Here is a 24,213-nt window from a genome sequence, read left to right on the forward strand (position 1 = left end):
AAACACCACATAAAATAATTGTGGTCATCACATTTACCACACAGTGTTTCTCTTTTGGGGCAACATTATTATAATCAAATGCTGTGATAAACGGTAATAATATACTTAACTAATAGAACTATGTATATTATTTTCTGTAATAACTAACTCTCTAATGATAGCAACACTTGTAACGAAACAAAAAATATTCCAAGAGACTGTATTTGAGACAGGCTCTACCATATTGCGTTTAAATTTACCCAGCTGATATATCTATAGGCCCGGTGTAAAATAAAAATACTTTCTATTAAAATAAACAAGTTCAGTGATTTTGAATAGACACACTTCAATTTACTGCGTGTTGCGTTTATCACGAAGTCAACTGCTTAAATGCCTCTGTCTAACCTATCGGGAACACCAGTGATGAACGTATATATTGTTAACTATAAAAACCACAATAAATAAGTCCCTGAGATATGATCTATGGAGTGTGGTAGAGTTCTAATTATGAGAGTACTTGAATACTCTTATATATTTCTTTTTCAGTTATGTTCACCAAATGAGTTTAGTTTATACTTGGACCTACCTTTTATATTTGCATTTTAACTTGACATCCACTATGTACATTATACATATATAGTGAACCCATCACCAGACTATGGCATTGAGACTTGTCGGATTAGCTTTTGAAGTTAATATAGCTGACAAGAGTAAAGTCTTCCAAAGGCTTCCAAATACAAAACTCTGCATCAGTGATAGTCATAAGGTGGCCTTGGAACCGAATGCTACTGATATAATTGCGTATTCTCATTTCTTTATTGGATTACATAAAGTGTCAATTCTTTATTAGAACATAATTTATTTCCGATTGGATTGTCATATCTTTATTATTGGTGATGATTCCTGTTACACACAAAATATCTGAATAATGTAGATTCTGTAGATCTTGAATAATGAGTATTAATTTCAAATGGTGAAGGAATTTTACTGAGTACCTTATAGCGTGCTGTTTTTTTTATTTAGTGTCGTTTTACTTAACTTCTAGGCCCATATTATAGATAGAGAATTTTTAATGACCATATCTATGGACCCTTTGGAGGGTTAGGAAATTGGAGAATTGTTACCGAAAAAGAAATAAAATAAGCTTGCTTGTATACTCTTGGATATCTGTTGTAATCGTTAAAATATTCTCCTCAGGTACTAACTATACATCTGTCTATCTAGCTATAGATATGCTTTTCATAAAGGGCCCAAAACAGCGTATACGGCATGAGATGATTTTTGTATATGAATGAAATAAAATGTATAGGGAAGCTTGTTATAAAATTTAATTGGCTCCATGAAAAGGTTGCACCTGTGCCACCACTTGCCTAGCATATAGGCAATAATTTCTTGCATGGACTGTTTAGTGCGGACCTACGCTGCAACACGTGATATTATCCGCTACTTTGTGGGTGTGGCTCCACGTCCATTTGGAGTCTGAATATAGCCAACTTTACAACCCAGTAGGCTCGGTAAATTCAATCAGGACATTTACAATATGCTTTTCACAAATATTACTATAATTTATTCATATTACTGTGCCGTTGCTCGGCACGGTAATTTTACCTATACACCCAGGTAGATTACATAGATAGTTGCTTGTGTGGATCCTTAATCACCTATTTTAGCCGCCAAGTAATTTGCTTATTACAATTAGATTTGTAATTCGGATGGATGAAATATTTGAGAAATGCCAACTAAGTAAACAAATGTATTTCACATTAGTTTGTTCTTATTATCGTATTGATTTATTGGATACGATTATTTAAACACCTTGTTGTATGATTGCTCCGGATTGTGGGCCAAGCCACTGCCTGCAGTCTGCAATAACGCTACTCATATCACAAAATATAATTTGGTATTCTCCTTCTACCGAGGTACGTATGTATGTGTTACACACACATACATGTGGCTGTCTATGATTGCCGTCTCTCTCTTTTTAAACTGGCAGGACACCAGGGGAGGATGATAAGATCAGTATGAGATTCAAATCAGTTAGCCCATAGTGACAAATTCACCATCACGATGGTTTCCAGGGAGAATCGCGTGGAGGTCAACCTGACATGGTATATTTCTAGCATTGGGGACATGGGTCCACTTTACCAATAATCCCCTCTCCCTCCAATACTTGGTAACGAACACCGTTTAGCTAAGCAGTAAAAAACAACTAAGTAAAAATAAACTTACATCACGTTTCAGATAAAATTAGCATGGGACATCGGTTTCTCAATAATGCGATTACTCTGTCTAATCTACTTGACTCCGTGTTTTGTCATCTCAGACATCGGTACAGTGCTGAAATACTATAACTCTATATTTTGGATGTATCATTTTGTTTATCGCTTATTGTGGTAGCTGTCATCTTAAATAAGAATAATGAAGTATTACGACTACAAAATTATATGACATTATTTATTATTGAATTTTTACTTAACAACTTGTATTTTATTAATATAATTATAAAAGGCTAAAAATATATCCTTGATAGGTTAACTCTCTTGAATTCATGTGTCTCGCCAGCGAATATCCTTAGGGAAGACCGATGTACCGTTTCATTAGTCTATTGAGAAAAACTCCTAGGAGAGTTCAGCTTCGAGTTTTCCTATGCTTGCACTAATGCTGTGCTTAGCTTAATTATCAATTAAAAAACAGTAACACCAAATCAAAATCGATACCAATTATAATTAATACTACATTTTAGTGGCAAATTAACTCATATATTTTTACGACAGTGAAGTGAATGGTCTGTCTGTTACATAGTAAAATACGTAACATACATAAAAATACGTCATAGAACATACATAGTTTATTGCACTTAATTAAATAACAAAATAGGCATATTTAACACGGATATATGTATATACGATAAGCCTCTACATGAAGCACAAACTATTTATTGATGTACATTTATCAATCACAGTTCTCACCAAAACTAATGGAAGACTAGTTAGTTGCTTGGTCAAGTATCAACCTAAATATCAGACAATAGAATATATATATGTATATATAACAAGTGTAATTAAACTATTTAATAATAGTCAACTTCTAATGACTAATTACGACGTAATCAAAACCCGATAATTATCAAGCATAGATTATTAAATGTTCGTTAACAAATATGATACAACTATTACAATGTTCAAATACATTAATACTACGTAATGTATTTGAACATTATACATATACTATGTACTAATATATTAAAATAAAAAAAATAAAAGAATTTTTGGAGAATTACAAAATCAAATGTAAATAGAATCACATCAATACATGTGGAAATACTATTCAAGGCCCTATTTGATTAAACTTATCATTTATTTCAAAATACGAGTATAGTTTGTTATAATTATTCTAAATTAATCAACCTGTCTCTACATGGAAGGTTTTATTTATTTTTCGTGTTTGAACTTTAATTTCAATAATCATATACTAGTTCTGTTACAGCCTGCATGCTTCGTTATCTATGTACTTTCATACCATTAATGTATAAACACGTTTATCTTATTTGTGTAGTAGACTAATAACTTTGTAAATACGAACTATTTGTAAATTAATATTACTATCATAAAATATATTTTGTTACATATGATCTTTGATTAAGTGTGGTAAATATACAAGTAAATTTTATTATTAAATTATATACACATAAAATTAGTAGCAAATAAAACGCTATTAGCTAATTTTCTTAGTACGGTTTAAATTCGATTTTTCTAAATGATTTTTAATTCTAATAGGTCTATTCCGTTTCGTTTGTACAAGCACTAATTTTCTATTTATGATACTGAGTTTTAACAGTATATAAAATTTGTAACAATATTATTAGACACCCATTAGAATGGGTTGCTGTGAATTATTTTTTTACATATTGACTAAGCCCAACCTTGGCACGGTAGTCAATTTATATAAAAAGATATAAATAGAACCCTAATTCCTTAAAAAACCCAAGATTGTTAATTAGGAATTATATAATCTATAATTATGTATTGGACTTATTTTTAAATACATTTATTGTCAATTTTGCTTCTTGATTGATGTAGCATAATAATTGGGTACATATAACAAATGATTCTGAGCATTATTGTCTTTTCAATATTGTCTTTCATTTAATTTATATATAAATCAATTTCTCTTAATTTCAACTGCATTTATATTTACTGTGGGGTTTTCAATTGAATTTTTATTCTGCACAAGTCTCAATTCAATTAGTGCTGGTGGAATTTTTCCAGTTGGGTGTATAGCCCTTGCTTTATCGTATGTATTTTGTACAATGCTTTGTAGTGTAGCTATAGTCTTTTCAAGTGTTTCTTTAACGTTATTTTTAGTTTTGTGCGACCAAGCAAGAAAGAGTGCTGCGAACAGATCCCCTGTACCCGTAAATGTGGCATCTACCTTTGGTATTTCTATTTTATAGCAGGTATCTGTAGACAAAGACAAAGCTGTAATGTTAATGATGTGGTGATAACAAGACGTTAAAATGTTTATCGTAGGTATCAAGTAAGTAGATAAAATCCAGATCAAATAGATAAAATTCATTTATTTTTATGAAACCAGACATTTTATATTAACATTATAATGTCTGGATTTGTGTTTTTAAACAAACATTGGACACCTTTTTATTTATAATTAAAATAAAACAGTAAACAGGAAAATTTATATATGTGAACACTTATGGTAGAACCTTGTCACATTACCTATTCATTTTAATAAACTAGAAAATATATATAATTCCAATATTTTAATTAATACAAAATAGTAAACTGTTTTAAGTGTTATCATATGACATCTGAGAATTATTACCTTTAGTGCTTGCAATGCCAATCATACTAGTATCATTTCCTAAATCAGTACTTGACAGTACTACAGTATTGACTCCTTTCTGATGAAGTAGATCTATGACCTTCAGAGCGTCATCCAGATTTTTTACTTTCACTCCTGTAATTAGCTCAGCTTCGAACTGGTTTGGTGTGAGGATATCAGCAAGTGGGACAACCACATCTCGGTATACTGGCAATATATCTTCAGGGACATACATTTTCCCATTATCTCCCATAACTGGGTCACATACTGTAAATAATTAATCCTTATAAATGGTCATATCTCATTAAGGATATTTTACACATACAGCAATGCAGGTAGGAACGTTTATACTCAAAACTGTCAGACAAGTGTTGGTCTTAAACCCTCCAAATTTTTTTTGTGCATTCTGTAAAAAACGGTAAAGGCCATCCTCTTTTATCCCCATTTTAATTTCTAATACTGTTGTATTAGAATAGTTAGAATAGAAAAGACAGAAAAGTGTAGGCATCCATTTCTACAATGAAGAATTTGTAGTATATATTCTTACAATATATTGGCTCATCATGATCAGATAGATAGGTTGTGTATTATCTAATTGAGCAGTCAGAAAAGTTTAAGAAATTTAGGTAGGGTATTTAATACCAATGTGACAAAAGTGTAAGTCTTTGTAAGCTGTTTGGTTGGAAGGTGAGATAGGGCTAGTAATCCAAAATAACAATGAGGGGTACAAAATGACAATGTAATAGAGATCACATAATGATGTTATGGGTGTGGTGCTATTCATGTGATGGATGCCATCGTTATACATTATCGTCAGATGGGTAGGCAGATTGCTTGCTATTCCAGTTACATAAAAAAAATTAGACCAATAGAATATAAGTTAGGCATATATTTTTAAGAGTATTGGATTGTCACACAGAAGCAGAAATACAATGTTTTAGGTTATCAGTGCTGATAACAAACTATCAAAACACATAGACTCAGTTGTAATATAATCGACATTTACCTTTCAATGAGTAGGTAGGTATAGGAATAATGAAAGTATAACAAAGATAATTTTCGTAAGGAGTGCATTATCATGTTCATTGTTACATAGTACTCATATTATTTAACCAATACAAATACCTATAGCTACTTAAGAAGTTACCTATTTTCATAATCATTTCAACCTTTTTGTCCTGAATGTCACATAGATAAATAATTTATATTTGTTTTCTGGTAAATAAAATTATTTGTAATAAAACTATATAATGTCAGATACATAAATAGTTATAAACATAATAAGAAGAATATACTCAATTTCTACATTTACTCACCATAGATAAGGTTGGGATTCTTTTGTTTCAATTTTGTAATTATGCCAGCAATCTGTTTCAAAGAGTCTGGTGACCTTGAGTAACCAGTTAGGAAGTGTGTGTAATAATCAACCTCGTTTATGAGCAGACCTTCAACTAGTTCCTCCAATTCATCATTCTTTAATATATTCCCTTTGATATGTTTGTATCCTGTGTGTGTTGAGAACTGAACAGTATTTATGGAATCCACCTCAAAACCTAAAACCTGGAATATAAGTGTAAAAATTTACTTTGTACCGTATTATTAAACACATACAGGTAGTTAATTACAAGTATTCCTATTTGAGATGTTTACCATTATTTATTATAATTTATTCTACTTTGAATTTTTGCATGAAGCCCAGTTATACTACAAAATCTTGATTTATTATATCAATATTGAATACTTCATAATAAACTCCATGGAAAAGAATAGCAAGTTAAGTTTTAAATTTAAAATATAATGAAACAAAATATATACTTTACAAGTCAATCTTATTTTACATACTTACTTGAAGAGGAAATGTAGCACTTTTGTTGCCAACATAGCCATGTACTACATGACTTTGGATGGAGAGAACTGTTGGGGTGTCCAATGGCATTTTGTCTTATTTCCTGAAACATAAATTCCACATTCTAAAAAAGTCATCACCTAACGTATTGTGGAAAGTACAAGGGAACCACAAAAATAATTAATCAATTAAAAAAATTGTTTCATGTATCTTATTCTTCAGCTTGGTATTAAATAACTAATAATAGGAAATGAGAACGGAATAATTGAAGCATAATAAATGTTTAAAGTGAAATCAGTAGTTTAAGAACAAACATAATAATAATACTTATATTACCATACTATAATTTTTTTATATTATTTAATTTATTTACATCTAATGGTAAACTTAATATTTTTCAGACAAATTTGTAAATCTAAGGAGATCAATATCTCATATTAATAGAATAGAATTCTAATATTACTCAAATAATCACCATTATGGCTATTGACCTAATTAATAGTTTCATTATAAAACATTAAGGTAAATTGTACTTACAAAAACTCCAACAAAAAGTATGGCTTAAAACTCTCTTCTAATTCAGTGTAGTGAAGAAATAATTGACCCAAATGAAATTAGTCAATAACAGTATCACGTTTCTTTTAAATGATTGTAGTTAGCAAAGAGAATAGTAAATATAGGGGCAACAGCTAGCTCGATGGAACATTTTCCGTGACTGCGAGAGCGAGATTAAATGTATACAAATGATAAATATTCCGATGTGTGCCACTGTTGATTGGTTACTTACACTGCTTATCACTGCATTAAGTATAAGACGGCTAACTGTTCATATCTATCTTATTTACACCTAGTGACTGCAAAAATGCATTTAAATACCTATAGTAAAATAAAAATATAGTATTTTTACAGTTTTGTACATTAATTTGCAATATTATAATTTATGTCTTTATTTTTAAATTCAATATGGATAAACTGAGATAACTTCTTATCACAGCTGTAACCGTCAATGTCAGCTCGGACTGTCATGCAATGTGTCGTTGTCAATCTGTCAAGGGCCATTACAAAGTTAAGTCCAATTTTCATTACGTTTTATGAAATATACTGAAAGTCCCAATATCAAAAGAAATAATATATGTATATTAATATAATAATCAGTATTAACATTTATATAAATTAAATATAAGGTACTATAGTAGGTTACTACAATATTTTTATTACAATTGATGCTTGATTGAAGAATACTATTTCCATTAACTTTACAGATACACAATAAACATATTACGCCAACCCCAGATTAATGGAATAAGGAAGAAGCAGATGCCAAAGTATAGTATTACTAATATTATTGGATTAACAAAATACAATCAAATTTGTTAATTGTCCATAATATGATGATACATGTTTAAAAAATATAAACAAACATCTTACTATTAATACTTTTTATTGACTGTTACTTGGTTGTTCTTGGGTAATTTCATAGGCTTTTTCTAATGTATCTGTTATAATTTTCATGTCATTTTCAATGCTTCTGGCCCAGTTCTCCACATCACCAATTTCCTTTAATGCGCTACTAAAGTTCTCAACAAGAGCGAGCCACTGTTGTGTTTGTTTAGCAAAATTGATTGCTCCTTGGTGTAGTAATTTTGCTTCAGCATCCAATTTCTTCTGGTTCAAGTATGCTTGTGCAACTCTGAAAATGTTATTAGTATGTTACATACTCATAGAACCGCTAACTTAGAAAAGAAATAGATGATTTTCTCTAATTTTATTATGCAGTTTATTTCCTTAACAACTGCGGTTTACATAGGTACTCGCACCAACAATTCAGTTTATTTTTAACTAAATATACACTATGAATATTTTTATAACACAAACCCCATCTCTTTCCATTTCTCTACCGCACCTACTAAATATTCTCTGTTTAGAGAAACTATTTGAAAAATCATTCTAGAATACAATAAGCAAGTTTTGAACCCCTAATTAGAATATATTTATTGTATGCCTGTAACCATTTCACATGTGTATCTGAAATATTATTTCTGTACTTTAATAAATAGAAGTATCCACATACCCCACATTAAGATGATCTACAAGTGCTTGAGTTAAGTCATTAGCTGCAGCAATACATTCTTTGCGTTTCTGTTCTGAAATTATTAAATACTTGTGTATAATACAAAATGCAAACAAAGCAGTAAATAACAACAATTAGATAGCTTCCGAACTAATTTACTATTATACAGATTGATAAATTGTGCCAACTAAAATAATGCTATGCCTGTAGACAAGGTATTAATTGTTGAATGTTAAAATTAATTCTTACCTTGTACAATTCGTTTAGCAGCTTGTTTCGTTTGATGTTCTTTTATTATAGATGATAACATTCTCCTTTCTGTACAATAATTAGTAGTAATGTAATATCAGCTTTGTTTCATTAGGAATTATAGTCTTCAATAAATCAATAAATGTATGTTCGTCCAGTAAATAGGTACACTAAATGAAATATTATTTATATTTTTTACACGTACACAAATTACATAGTAATTAAGAGAGATAATGAATTAATAATGTTTACTGATTTTTCTATCACGAACTGAAAATTGACAAGTTTTGATGTCTGTTTGATCTATGAATTTCCTATATATAATAAAACACTGTGTCTGTGAATCTCTGAGTTTGACAACGTAACACTACAAAATTATACCACAGAACATACTATAGAGAACAGAGTTACTAACTCTAGAACTTGTCAATTATTAAAAATACGCGGGAAATATGAAATGATGAAAAAATTAAGTTCTTATCGTAAAGACGTCCGAAGAGAAATAGTAATATATCCTCATCTGTTGTTTGATAATAACAATCTTTATATGTTAACATTTTTTAAATTTAGAATCGTACATATTTTGTTGGACCAAATTCTGGGCCTAATATGTCAAATGATATACATTTTTACTTTTTTTTGTTGATTTATCTAGATTACTATTATGAAAAATTTATAATAATAATGAAGAATGTTAACTAATTTTGAATATTAGCTTTCCATATTCTCTGTCAAAAATTAAAAATATAAGTGAAAGAATTACTTCAATACGTCAATTAGTTTCTGATTTATAGAAGTAAACGTGCGATGCGGACTCGTGTGACGGTGTGACGTCATAGTACAACACTCGCTCTGTCCGCTCGCGCTCTCAGCACGGAGTCGTCTTAGAGACTATAAATATCTTCAAAAATTACCAAACCAAATACTAGGAAATCATGTGTTGTGCCGAAATACATAAATACAACCACCAAAGTAATAGTTATTTTTGTAATAATCACAAAAAATCCAACAAATTTGATGTCAGTCGTCGGGTCCTCTCTTCGACGAAGTAGCCACATTAAAAATGCTATAGTACGTTTACAGCCTCTGTTGGCGGCACAATCTTCGCAAGTTACGTTTAAAATGTCTTGGTTGTTTTCATTACATTCTAAACTGCAACGATAACGTGTGGTACGCGGTGTTCGCGTACGTACCACACGTTATCTGCGTGATTCTGCATTTAACCATACAAACATCACTTGCTCTTTTTACTTGTATGTAACCGATAGCATCATCACCAAAGCTGTCTCTTGCCGACTTGGAATAAGTTACAAATAAAAATAAATATTACTACGTATTTTATTAATAAGACAAATCAAAATTTAAAGAAGATTTAGTACATCTGTTCAACCCAGTATAAATCAATATATGTGTTTAGTTAAATTTACTAAGAGAGGTACCTATATTTACAGATGTACATACGTACCTATAGATATAAAACTCTAACACAGATTTGTGTTAGAGTTTTATATCTATAGGTACGTATTTGTTGTCTATAACGTAAAACTTAAAAGGTTTGGTACTTCTGCCTATTTGAGTTACAATACTTGCAATGTGACATCAGTTGGGTATTTCTTTTAACAAAACACATTAAAACAGATAAATTATTTTCTAGATAGCAAGAAAAGTTAACTTGCCTTTGCATTTTTATTCCTCGTATTTCGGCGTCAACGAAATCACTATTTGTTGATAAATAATGGGCAACCATTATTGCATCTATTTTAAGCATATTATCCGATTGCCATTTTTCGAATCCCTCATCCATTTCAATAATTAATTGAATAATAACGTAATGCTCGGATGAAAACAAAACAAAATACTGATGAATCGCTACTAAGCGGAGCGGACCGTTGCAAAATGACGTCACACGTCACGTGACTGTTAGCGGGACTCGAAATTTATCGTAAGTTTAAATGTCTATAAAATCAAAACTAATAGATATTTTTGACTAAAACAAAAACTAGTATATTTGTATACATACAAACTTTACTATATCAAACTTTCGACCGATTTGGCATACCTATTAACATTCTTCATTAATAAGTTATTCATTGACTTTAGTATACTTCTGTATCCAATTTTCCATAGAATTACGTTGTTCAAAGTTATAATGAGATAGTAATATGTAGATGTTTTAGTTGGCTTTATTTTACAATAGAAAAATATTTTATGAGATTAGGCTCGCTTTACTGCTGCCCCCCGATTCCTCCTGCCGTAGTGCCGTAGAAATGTTATTTATGTTATGTACGAAGTGTTTTTTTAATAAATAGTTTAATATTTCTAAGTGTTTGTTTATAGGATGACATTAAAAAAGACAGAAATAAATAATGTAATACTTAAAATATATCTATACCGAAATTTATTCTTACTATCAAATCATCTGACAGCTTTTCATGATTCTTTCGCATTAAATATTACATTGTAGGTAGGGTACTGGCACTAGTAGTCGGCCCCTCACCAGTACTCAGCCTTTTTCGGTTTAAAACCAATAGGAATAGCGCTATAACAGAAAATACCTAATCAAATTATTTTAAATTGCTTCTATGACTTCTCATTGGTAGAATTAAATCCAAACATAATAGCTACGTGGCTGTGAAGTACATTAAATATGAATCTATTTCGACGTCATCGGCTGACGAGGCGACATGCGGCGTGCGCGCCATTTTTTTATTAGTGAGAAGCGTTCACAGAAATGGTAATTTATTTCATCTTTTTGTTAGATTTAGGCCACATTGTATTAAAATTTACGTTAATTAATAGTTTTGGCATTGTAATCAATGAAAAGTATCATGTTTTTCTTAAGAATTATTAAATAATGAAGTGGCCGACTACTGGGTTCCATTTTTATATACATTATCTGGTACTCAACCACCCCTGGTTGACTACTGGTTTTAACGCTGTTTGTCAAAAACCCAATAGTCGGCCACTAAAATAGTTAGAGTTTGTTACATGGCTGAGTACTGGTGAAAGTAGACCCAGTATTCAACCGTCCATATTTAAATTATTTTTTATATAGTTTTTTATACAAAAAAAAAGAAAAAAAGCAGATCTAGATTCTACCAAAAGTAAAGTGAAGGAGACTACAAAGAAGAAAAATTATGAATATGATAAGGAATTGAGTGTAAAATGCACAAAGACAGGCTGTGATTTAGTGGAAATCAAAAGAAAATAAAATTAAAATTCTCAGTAATATACTTCTATCTCCTGAAACTCCTGACACAGAAACCTGTAAGGAAGATAAGCTCCTAAAAAAATTGTTAATCGGCGACTTTTACAAAGAAGAAGAAGAAGAAGAAGAAGAAGAACTTGTAATCTTTTTAAATACTGATGTTACTAAAGAAGTTTCCGACTGATTTAAATATAAGTTAGATAGGTATTTGATTGTTGTGATTGTTAGGGCACAGTTAAGTCCTTTTAGGTTCTATGACCGGACTAATTGTTTATTAATGTTCTTAATCTTTAAGCTTAAAACTATTGATCTTAAGAGAGGCTGACCACTGGTGGCAATATGGCTGAGTACTAGTTTTTGGCGGCTGAGCACTGGTGAAAAGTGCCTTATTTTGTTAAAAAGTATTTTTCACTTTATTAAAGGATAAATTTGTAATTTTTGTTGATTTCGTAACAAAGTTTAATAAATGAGTAAGTTAAATTATACAAAAGACTTTCAATTTACTATTTCTAATATTTTCTTATATAAGTTTGAACCCAGACTTACCACTAAAAGGCTGACTACTGGTGCCAGTACCCTAATATAGTTATTGAATATTGACACAGGGCGTTGAAATAATTAATATGTAATAATATTAGTATTATTATACTAACACTAGTAATCTACTCGACCTATCAATATCAGTAGTTAATTATCTTTTTTAATGACCGCAATAAATAAACTGCTTTCTTATATTTTACATACAGTCGACAGGTTACACGAGTAGATCTAAAAATTTGTAGTTTTTTTAACGACGATGGAATAATGTTTTCCCCTTCGGTTATGATAGTATTTCTAACTTGAGTATGAGTAATGGAATCTGATTGCTTTTTATAAATAGACCATCCAAAGTACTTACGTAATCCGAATTTAAACGCCTAAGTAGGTAGTTATCATTTTGTAGAAAATAGATATAAAAAAGTAAGTTACGAACTTTCACATTTAATAATATCACAGATAACATAATATTACATAGTAACATCTATATTAGGTATAATTGTTGACTTTTTTATTTCTGAAAAAATAATTCTATATTAGTAAAATAGAAACAACGAATAAAATAGCAAAAATATCTTTGCATATTTTAAAGTTATTTACTATTATATTATTTTTTTATTATATATTACTATTTTGCAGTGTGACGATAATTGCCATTATTAATTACATCTTATATTTGAATCGACTTTCTGATTGTGTGGCATTAAAAAAAGAAATCTTTATGATCGTTATCATTTACGAATTTTATATGAGTGGTATTATTACACTGCGGCACACGATTAAGTACATGATTGCATTGCATTAATTAACCACACTAATGGAGAAGGCAGTGTATCGATTTTCGCTTATCGCCTACGAAGGCGCCAGCTGCGATTCCGACACCGGAAAAAGATTTTAACCTGGTTTCAATTTACTTATTTATTTTTTCAGAGTAGCGTTGGGTGCAGGGCGCACAGCTACGCGAAATGTTCTGAATTCCTTGCGTCTTCTGGATATTTCGACACCGATTGTACAAGAAATTGTAATTTATAGTGTATTAACCTTTTATTAGATAAAATAATATTAGAATGGTAGTCTCTGAAAATAAGTAATTTTGTCGTCGTGATACACAAAGTTTTTCGAGTTACATTACCTTAGACATACATTTAATCTAACATCATATATAACATACCTATACCTACTATGTATACACTCTAGGGTGTGAAGCAAGTAGTAATAATTCTTTTGTAATGTATAAACTCAAAAAATACTTGACTTATTTTAATAATTCTCTAATCTTTATTCTTGAATAAAACAAAAACTTCTTGTATAGAATAAATAAAACAAGAATGTACATTTTCTCTAACCCATAGAGAATTTAATTCCACTCACTTTTTTTTGTATAAGTAACAAAATGTTAAAAATAGCACTGTCTCATATACACAATAAATTCGTATTTATTATAAGCTCTGATATTAATTTGTGTATTAAAGTAACCTGAATTAATAAGTAGTTATATCATCTTCTTTTCTTCCGGGCAGTCGACGTGTCCGTACTTTTCTTTAAGTTTTTCAGTGAATGCGGGATCATCCCAACCCCATAGATAGTGTGTACCATCTCCCGTTCGTTGTGAACGTTGCTTTATAATATCTGGTGATACACTTTTTAAATCGTAGGCCTGGCCGATCTAGAAATTAAATAGAGATTAAATTTTGGTTTAGTTAATTTTATCTATCCTTTTAATGATTATAATTTATTAATTCGGTGTTTTTTTACTGAATATCAAACTTAAACACTACTTTTTAAATAATATTGTATTATTTATTACAATATTATATTTTTAAAATTTGTAGAGAATATGATTTGAATACATTGACTATTTCAAAATAATACAGAAATAAAAATATAGTCATGCTGTCGAATACTTTTTATTCCAACTATTTTTTTATTTTATATAGATACTTTAATTAAACGATATTTTAAAATTTAATTATTTACTGAATATTTTATGAAGTATAACGTATACAAAAGAGAATATAGTTTAAATAGTGTTTGTAAGGACGTATATTACATTATATGGCAACCTAATGCCATTTACTACCTAAATATATGTCTCTGTCTTTTTGATTAATCTGTCACCAAAAGAGTAATAAAAATGTAATTTATAGCGGAGTACGCTTTATTTTATCCATCGCCATAAAAGTCATGATAGCAGCTGGTAGTACCTATGATATAGATATTAAAGCATTATATTTATCCAACGATGTTAGACGTTTTGTGCAAATTGCCTAACTATGTGGAAATAGGGATGATGGTAGGTTTTTAATGGATGACTTTGGAATGGTGATCCACTTGAACTAATAGTGTGTATATGTGTATAACAGTGTAGGATGAAATGAGGAGGACGAAATTGGGCCATTAGCCCTTCATAGCAAATTACCCACGATGGTTTGTTAGTTGGGGTGACCGCGTGGAGCCTTCTGAAATAATGTAATAGTAATAATAATAATAGTACTCCTGGACTATCCACACGTCATCTAGTCCCAATGTAAGCATTGCTTGTATTATGGGTACTAGATCGCTCATATATATACTTAGATATTTTTTTGTATACATGTAGGTAACATAGAATACACCCATACCGATACAAACAACCATCCACATGAATAAAATACAAATGTTTGTACTGTGCGGGAAATCGAAACCGCGATCGTCGGAAGTAAAGCAGTGTAATAAACAGCTAGACCATCGATAGACTTATAAATTCAATTATATATGTAAGTAGATTTAAGGACATGTTAAATTTAACACCTGTTTATTTAAGACTTTATAACTCAATCGCGTTAAGAACTACTACTTGTCAACGGACGTCTTGTTAGTCATGCTTTAGAGGTTCTCTTTAAATGTTGATACAACTTAACGTCAACTTTGTCTTTAATGTACTTCATGTAACTTTGTAAAAGGGGATAAGTTCGTAAAAAATATTTATTTCAGTCTTACATACCTATGTATTTCAGCCGCCAAGCACTTGGTGTAAATTAATTAATATTGTATATTGTGTTTCGGGTCAAGGGTCAAATAAGGCAGTGAAATTACAGAATATATATACATACCAGGCTTAACACTATAGTCCTCGTAAAAAAAACAACGCATAAGCGGTATGACAGATATCGTCACTAGATCGATAGATTGATATCGGCGGTGCTGTGCATGTAATATATATACATGCACATGCGATGATTACCAGTTACCATCAGGTGAGCCGATATCTTGTTTGCCACCCTAATTATATTACATAAAAAATGATAATGCAATAACTCCTTAAGGTGTGTATTTTGTCCACTTACCATAGCCATAGCATCAATGAATACGATTGTTGGTGTAAGCATGTTGTAAAAAGGGTACTCTGTGGCCCTATAATCCCATGGGAACGTGTGATGGTAGTTGTGAAATCCTTCCACGCAAATCATCCATGTGCCAATGTTGTCGCGTGGATTCAACGATCTATAACGATTGAAATGTTACTTTAAGTTATATGGATATTTATAAATTAATTTTTATACGCAATTTCGTTCTCATGATAATAATAATAACCCAGAACAATTCACACATCGTCATCCAGTCCCAAGCTAAGTACGCAGAGCTAGTGATATGGGTACTACAATACATAGATATATTTTATTCTAAAAACATACATAATATAGATATAAAACACCTAGACCAATACCATAAATCATACTCTTGCTTAGTGCGAGGGATCGAATCCGTGACCACACGAAGAAAATCGGTGTGCTAATTCGCTGGATCACTGAGATACGGCATGACTTGCACATATTGGTTGATGTTGGCAAATGTTCCTTATGTCTAACTTAGTAGGTCCTGATTCGAGGATTAGACTTGACACAGAGTGATGTGGCGTTTAGGTACGTACATTTATTATTTGTAATTATATGTTTGCGGTCGGAAACACAGTGAAATCGCAGGGTATGGAAACAGGATAACTTAGTGCTCAGAAATAGTGCAGCATGAGGAGGAGAACGGTTTTTGTTTTTAATTGGTTTAAGTTAGTTTTTGGCATTTTTTTTACCAGTCATCGTGTTTGTCTTTAGTTTATGTTACTTCAGTACATTTCTTATTAGCATGTAGGTATTTTGTGATTATAATTACAATAAGCTTGTTACACAATTCTAAATTACAATATCTGAACGTGTAATTAGATAGGTAGGTAATGAATTAAATTAAAGGCGAACTTTGACTCAAGTTGGAATTGAAAACTTTGTAACAATAATTTATATAACATTTATAATTATGTGCCTATATTTGTAAACTTTGGAAAATTTTAGAACATTATATTATTCTTCTATAATTCAGTGTGTATTTTTTATATACAATATTATATTTAACGCTCACAATGTTGATACTTGAAATGTAGTCAAATTATTTTAATTTTCATATTATATCTAAAGATGATTATTTATTCACGTAGAAATATGAATTACATGACTTCAACCTCATAATTTATTTAAAAAGTATCAGAGACCATATTATACGTGTATAGGTATGTACAAACTTAAGAATTTTACGGAAGTATCTACAAAAATAATTGATTGTGTTATTTGTAACCAACCTGAAATATTTTTTTATGGAGGAACGTAATACACATACTTGGAAATTATCCAGTAATATACTAGTACCTAAATAAGTAAATAATACATTACGTTCAACTTTAACCTCTTAGCATAAATTACTTACTTGTCATATGGCCTGTATCCAAATGTGTGAGCGAAACTGTTGATACTCCACACGACGTTGATTCCGATTGTATACCTTAGTATAGTTGGAATAAAGAATGCATTCGTCCACGTCTCACCCCAGAAGTAAACAGGAATGATAGTCGGCAGTACGAAACACAGGAAAGGCATCATTTTCATGTAGTGCCTGTCAAGGAATATTATTTTTTACAAAATGTTGGTCTAAGTTTAATAGTAAATACTATCCTCATGATGTTACTGAAGAAGTAAGTTTAAACTTACTTCTTCGGTCGGAATTAATTCCAATCGTTTCAAAAAGGTTCTAAAATCAAATTTAATAAAAATTCCAATAAACATCGGCAAACTTAACAATAATGGATTCAGTAGAAAATGGTTTAAAATCAAGCCTATTCGTAATTATTTTTTATTCTTGAATATAACTTGTATCCCAGAAAGTGGAGCCGAAGTTTTGTGATGAATGGGATTCAACAGAGTATTAGGTACGTTTTCTGTGAAAATATATTAAAGTTAATGATACACATACTGGCTAATCCTATGTACCAAGATGGTGTAGAATGCATAATGCGATACTTAAAATGCATGTGGAGAAGTTGGCAATAGAGTGGATAGGGAATACATTCTGATAGGTAAGTAATATATGCATACTTTGTGTAAAACGTAACGTGGTAGACTCGAGTACAACAGTTGAAAAATTGCTCTGATTAGCTTGCCTGACAGCTGTAATCGTATTTATTATTGTCCCAAATATTGTTTGCAAAAGTTTTGAAATGATAAATGACAACCAGTACTAAATATAGACTCCTCAACATTAGGTTGGTACGCGCCCTACTACAAGTAAATGGATTGAATATTTAAAACAAAACAATAATACTGAAATAAATGTAAATAGTGTCTTTTAGTATCATACGAAGACTTTTTTATAACTTTGTAGTATTTACATCGTAATAAACTATATTTGGTAGACAAGTAGTAAGAATGTCTTACATATATGTATGTTGAGTACCTATATAAATTTTACATACTTGATATACTCGTATATGTATAAGTAGGGCACATTATTACTGTATAAAGAAGTCTAAGTGTTACCAACCACGATATATAATTATATATTTCTAATATATAACGGAATTACATGTCCACAGTTAATGAATTAGTTCGTAGTTATTTAGCAGTATACTTTTGATTTTGTACAATAATACTATACTCTTGTTATTTTATCGCAAGTCTTGTTATTTTATGTGTGATGTGCATGTTTAATGGCTAGAAAATCTTACTCGATGTTATCGTCATGGGATTTAAACTTGTTTATTATCTCCTTGACGCCGCGCTCTCCGTAGTAATAAATAATATGAATATAGGTGTTAAGTATGACGATATTATTTGATTTATTCATTAAAACAACTAGGCAAAGATCAATAAATAGTTTCTACTTTCCAAATTAATAGATCTAATAACTATGCATATAATAAATCTAACAATATAATATTTTGGGAATCTTTTTAAAGGTTTAATCAAATACCTTAATTAATTTAAAATGCTTTATAAAATATCAGATGTATATTTTAATAGTCGATATACTGAATATATTTTATTAATATTCAATTAATAAAATGTATTCCCTTAGAATATTGATTTTTTATATCAATACACGATCGTCAATATCAATAATAAAGTAGTAATATCGAAAAACCTTTTCATTGGAATGTTATTAATAAAATTATTCATTAGTATTTACTAAAAATATTATCATGTATCATATAATATACATTAGGTAAACACACAGAATACCTAATACATATTAAGATCTGTTTTGTGATTTTATTGAAGAGTGTAGACAGCAAGTGTTTAAAAAAAGTGAAACGCAAATATTTTATACTTTGGATACATACTCATAGGATATTTTTAATTTATTCTTCCGAGCAAATCGTGGAGTACAGTTAGTCATAAATGATAAATAATCTATCCTTATAAGGTGATTACCATAGTTATGAGTAGTTAGTCATCAAAGGACAATTAAGAATGTAACTTTGGGAAATTTAAATTGTCATCATTACCTGCAGGTTTGTTTTAAAAGTAAGCGTCCGTTAAGAAAAAATATTTTTGAAAATTTTAAACACGCATTCAAAATCTCGGACGGCAATGGGAAATTACGACACTTGGGTATGACCGTTTAGTAATAGAAATTATAATAAAAAAAACCTTACTTCTTTTGAAACATAACAACAGGATCAGCGTAAAGGTCAGTGAGGTCTATTCTGCGGCCTCCTTCGATGACTTCTGGACTTTTCTTGCAGCACAGCCAGCCCATGTGGGAGAAGAACAAACCTCGCTCAGCATTATGTGGATCAGCATCTGTGTCTGCATACTTGTGGTGGGTGCGGTGATCTCTAGCCCATTCGAATATGCAATCCTGTCATTTTTATATGTGTAAATTACAACGCATTTAATTTTTCTTTATTTGTTCTTTTTTTGTAATTCGATTTTTTTTATTATAACGGCCCATCAGGTGTCAAGCGGGAACTATCATTTGTGCATATATAAATATGTATATATGTATCATTAATGAATAGCTCCACGGTGATTCGTTGCAATTTAGGAGGACTAAGATGTTATACTTCCATATCCTGTAATTTCACTGCTTTGTCTCACCTTTCAATATATATACACCGAACACATCCTGCAAAGTAGACTGCCGCCGAAATAAGTGAGATTGAAATATGTATGCAGACGACCTTTAACAAAGTCTACCTCTCTAAGTAGGTAAGTTCTCTAACTATTAGAACCTATAACGTAGTAGAAGAATTGTTGTTCGTCGGTAAACGCACTAGTTTTCCATAAATTTTAATTGCAAATTTTACTTTCATGGTCAAATGAATCTGATACTAATTTTCCCTTTACTTTGCTACGAAAATAAATAAAATATTATTAATTACTGGCCACCACAATTTAGTTTCAGTTTCGGCCATTTAGATAATTTTAGGCCAATATTACAAAACTAAAATTGTAATTTAGTAATAGATTTGATATTGAAACGGAAACTTTGAATGCTAAAAATAAATGCCTTTTACAAAGAGAATAAAAAGTATATTTTTAGAGTTGTTTAAATAACCTTCTTCCAAGAATTCACTGAAGTTTATTTTTAGCGTTGTTCAAATAAAAAGTCGAAATAACAAAGTCGAGACAAATCTTATGATAGGTACTATATTTTATTCAAACTCATCAGGCTTGTTCATTTATATGTTACCTCTGAAAAACATTACCTGCCTTACTTAGATGTCGTAAAAATAATTATTTTTCTATGAAACAAACTGAACTTACCTACTGGTAAGCAATAACCATCACCAACATATAAGATCAGCATGATGGATTCAATTGTCATTACGTGATACACCTCAAATTACTCGAGCATTGCCATTCTGTCGGTCTAAAGTGCCATGACTTCGTACACTGTAATTTCACTGCCTTATTTCTAATCAGCTTACGAAGTATTAGAGCTTATGTTTGGCGGCTGAAGTAGGTGAACAGAAGTGCGTACATGAAGTCTACATCACTATAATTAGAATAAATTATTAATATTATATAATCTGACATTGATCAAGATTGAAACCGAGGGTGAGTAGAAAAATGCGTACCATTACAGTGTCTATTTATTTCATTACCTGAAATCCCATGGTTTGCCATATCATGAGGAGAATCCTTAATGGGGTTCGAGCCTTAAAACTTCTATGTGTCCACAAACGATGAGATCCAGCGCCGATGCCTATGGCGCACATTAAATGTACTGCGAATGCTGAAATATATTATTGGTAATTATATTTTTGTATTATGAACACAACCTGCGACTAACATGAATGTGATCTGATTAAAACCTACTGAGACCGAAAGAAGAAAATGGTAGATATCACATTTATATACTCTAAATATATTTCATTTTCATGTTCTGTAATATTTTTACTAATTTAGACATTTTATTGCCAGTTTTTACTTCTTTGTTAGTTAAATGATATTATTAAGGTATTTTGGCATAATTAAGCATGGATTAACTTTTTTATATTTAGTTTCTTAAAATAACTCTAGACAGTTTGTTCATATGGTTGTTATCTAATTCGTATTTTACCTACCAGCTGTAGGAAACTATCAGTTTCTATATGTTTCAATATAGAACTCTTAGCAGTCGAGTTACAAAATACAGTCGAGTATTATTAATTAGAAAGATTTTGTGTTATTGCAAAATAGACAATACTTAATGGGCATACAGATTGAAATAATTTTCTATATTGATTGACATGTTAAAAATTTGGCACTTACCGAAAACATTAGTCTGCCATTTTGCCGATGTAAATACTAAGTACATTCCATATAAAGAAGCTAGATGCAGGTAAAGAAACCAAAAAATATTGAACCATACATATTCATGTTTCTTTGGCGTTGCTTTTTTCAATATGGTTACATCCTTATCGAGACCGAGATCAGGAGTCTGTGTGTCTGTTTCGAATAAAACTCCACTCGGTATTGGATCTACTTGAGGTGGCATAATCTGAAATAAAAGTATTGAGCACCTAATATATATTTGTGATATATAATCTAATTGTTTTATTAATAAATAAATGTGTTCGAAGATATGTATTACACCAAGTGCTAGACAAGTCATTGCGTGTTATTTCATTGCGTAATATTAAACTACATGAGCTGATACTATAACAGGTAATTAATAATAACAACCATTTGACCAATTTTATACATATTTTTATGTCAATCACTGAGCATTGAGTACTGAGTACTAGCACTATTAAACAAAAATATTTACGAGCAAAACAAATATATTACATATACTTCTACATATCTACTTAAATCTATGCCTAGGTCTAGGACGCCAGCTCTATGCATAGGATACTCTCAGATCAATACAATACAAATAGATTTAATTTAATGAGCGGGAATCGAAACCACAACATTTTATAACTAAAATCGACAAGTGCAACTAGTTTGTCAACTTTTAAACAAAACTACCGGCATTTTAATCGGTCCATAGACACATGTGAAATATATAACCCCTCTAATTCCGCCGGTGATTAAAAAGTACTGCCGTGTGTTAAACCATCACTTAACCAACATTAAAATTAGTATAAAATAATAAATAAACATACTTGTTTAACACAGCACGGTTCCCGATGGAATAATTTCATTATTCACCTCACCTCTATTTATAAGCAGTTAATTATACAAAATGAGTTACATTGCAAACAGTAATGGGTCAATGGTTTAATGAAACTAAGCTCCTGAATTTATTACACAAGTTTCTTTTGACTGATTGTATTTAAATCGTATATACATAGATACTTCATTATATTGTGGATGATACAAAGTCTGTACGTTCTTAATTTAAATGAATAATAATTAAGTAATTTTGTTTTTTAATGTCTATGGATTACATCATTATGTTTTAATCGAATATCGTGTGAAACGCAAAAAATAAAATTCTTAGATATAGGGTATGTGTATGTAGTGTTTTGGCAATATGTATGTATATGTTTTACATCTACACCTACACTTATTCTATATTCACGAAGCAGATACATACGGTTTTTTTGTTTGAATTCTGAAAGTACCAGTTGGGTTTGAAGTACATTTGATAATATAATATATAACATCACGCTTCGATTATTAGGAAACGAGCAAAAAGAAAAAAACAGAATAAACACTAAACGACTAAGAAGTATTAGGGCGGGCGGGTGCGATAGGATCTGGTAGTTCGGGGTCCTATGGCCGACATTTCTTTCAAATTAAAAGATGGAGCAAACCGTTGAACACACCTAGTTGTTTATATAGTCTGTTATGGTTGTATCCATTACATTCATACTAATAGCACAGATAAGATAATACTAGTACGTAAACTAATATTATAAATACGAAAGTGTATTTGTCTGTATGTATGTGCCTATGTGTTTGTTACCTTTTCACGACTCGGTTGCACGGATGTTGATGGAACTTAAAATGAAGATAGATTGTAGCATGAGGATATTTTTTATCAGAATTTACTTGGGCAGCTGCAGGATACGGAACGGACAAACACACTTTTTTACGTATGAGTGCTCAAATAGGTTATACTAGATTACACTAACGACAAATGAGATTATGCGAAAACGGCTGAAGTATCATCCATACGCCTTCTTTGTATCTGTACGGAGAATACACGAGGGAATGAATGGAATATCTTCCGGTTAACAACTGGGGCGCAAAACGGTGATTTTATTTCGAAGAGCTCGCATCGGGACCGTTGGATTTCCACTTGGATGATAATCCATATTTCGATGATAATGCTTCAGCTGAGCGCATCTTTGGATAAGTAGGTAGATTTATATTTTTCTGCAAATGACATTATAGGACGTTTTAGATTAGAACAAATACCTATATATTATGTTGCGAACCTTAGTACGGACCTTATAAGCATTATTAAAAAATTGTTAAAAGGCGGACAACAGACATGTATTTTTTTATTATTTCCTGTGTGGTATCGCTGAAACAGACAATTTCTCTAGTAACAATGAACGTATTTCTTATTGTTTTATACAGGAATAAGAGCAATGTTATCTCATAAAAAGAATAATCGAAATGAATTAAATTTTGATGTCGATGCCCTAATTCAAGAAAGAGTTGAATAATTTGCAGTATATAATTTTCAATTGGAAATTAAATGATTCAATAAGACTAAGATAAAAAAGATTCAGTCCTA

General features: G+C 30.6%; 3 protein-coding genes and 1 pseudogene across 5 annotated transcripts; 1 reads left to right on the forward strand and 3 right to left on the reverse strand.

The window, feature by feature from the left end:
- Window positions 1-19: 19 nt before the first annotated feature.
- Window positions 20-3,081, forward strand: LOC131847331 (uncharacterized; annotated as a pseudogene).
- A 20-nt stretch (window positions 3,082-3,101) lies between these two features.
- Window positions 3,102-8,181, reverse strand: LOC131847339 (pyridoxal kinase). 3 transcript variants are annotated; one of them, XM_059196908.1, is made up of 5 exons: window positions 8,093-8,181; window positions 6,665-6,767; window positions 6,135-6,378; window positions 4,819-5,085; window positions 3,102-4,439 (listed from the first exon to the last, which is right to left on the reverse strand). In XM_059196908.1, the coding sequence occupies exons 2-5, from the start codon at window positions 6,752-6,754 to the stop codon at window positions 4,141-4,143; spliced, it is 900 nt and encodes a 299-aa protein (XP_059052891.1). In that variant the 5' UTR covers window positions 6,755-6,767; window positions 8,093-8,181; the 3' UTR covers window positions 3,102-4,140. The 3 variants fall into 3 exon arrangements, with proteins under 3 accessions (XP_059052891.1, XP_059052890.1, XP_059052889.1); XM_059196907.1 differs by lacking the exon at window positions 8,093-8,181 and adding an exon at window positions 7,452-7,794; XM_059196906.1 differs by lacking the exon at window positions 8,093-8,181 and adding an exon at window positions 7,202-7,794.
- On the reverse strand, window positions 6,689-9,364 carry LOC131847340 (biogenesis of lysosome-related organelles complex 1 subunit 1). Its single transcript, XM_059196909.1, has 5 exons — window positions 9,190-9,364; window positions 8,985-9,053; window positions 8,736-8,808; window positions 8,093-8,354; window positions 6,689-6,767 (listed from the first exon to the last, which is right to left on the reverse strand). Exons 2-4 carry the CDS (start codon window positions 9,043-9,045, stop codon window positions 8,105-8,107), a joined length of 384 nt encoding a protein of 127 aa, XP_059052892.1. The 5' UTR covers window positions 9,046-9,053; window positions 9,190-9,364; the 3' UTR covers window positions 6,689-6,767; window positions 8,093-8,104.
- Window positions 9,365-14,060: 4,696 nt separating this feature from the next.
- LOC131847338 (acyl-CoA Delta(11) desaturase-like) lies at window positions 14,061-22,725 on the reverse strand. Its single transcript, XM_059196905.1, has 7 exons — window positions 22,628-22,725; window positions 21,789-22,017; window positions 21,140-21,270; window positions 19,685-19,890; window positions 17,461-17,646; window positions 16,056-16,212; window positions 14,061-14,395 (listed from the first exon to the last, which is right to left on the reverse strand). The coding sequence occupies exons 1-7, from the start codon at window positions 22,664-22,666 to the stop codon at window positions 14,222-14,224; spliced, it is 1,122 nt and encodes a 373-aa protein (XP_059052888.1). The 5' UTR covers window positions 22,667-22,725; the 3' UTR covers window positions 14,061-14,221.
- Window positions 22,726-24,213: the final 1,488 nt, after the last annotated feature.

This window comes from Achroia grisella, unplaced genomic scaffold (genome assembly GCF_030625045.1).
Source record: "Achroia grisella isolate CSIRO2021 unplaced genomic scaffold, CSIRO_AGI_Agris_v1 utg5201, whole genome shotgun sequence".
Taxonomy (NCBI): domain Eukaryota; kingdom Metazoa; phylum Arthropoda; class Insecta; order Lepidoptera; family Pyralidae; genus Achroia; species Achroia grisella.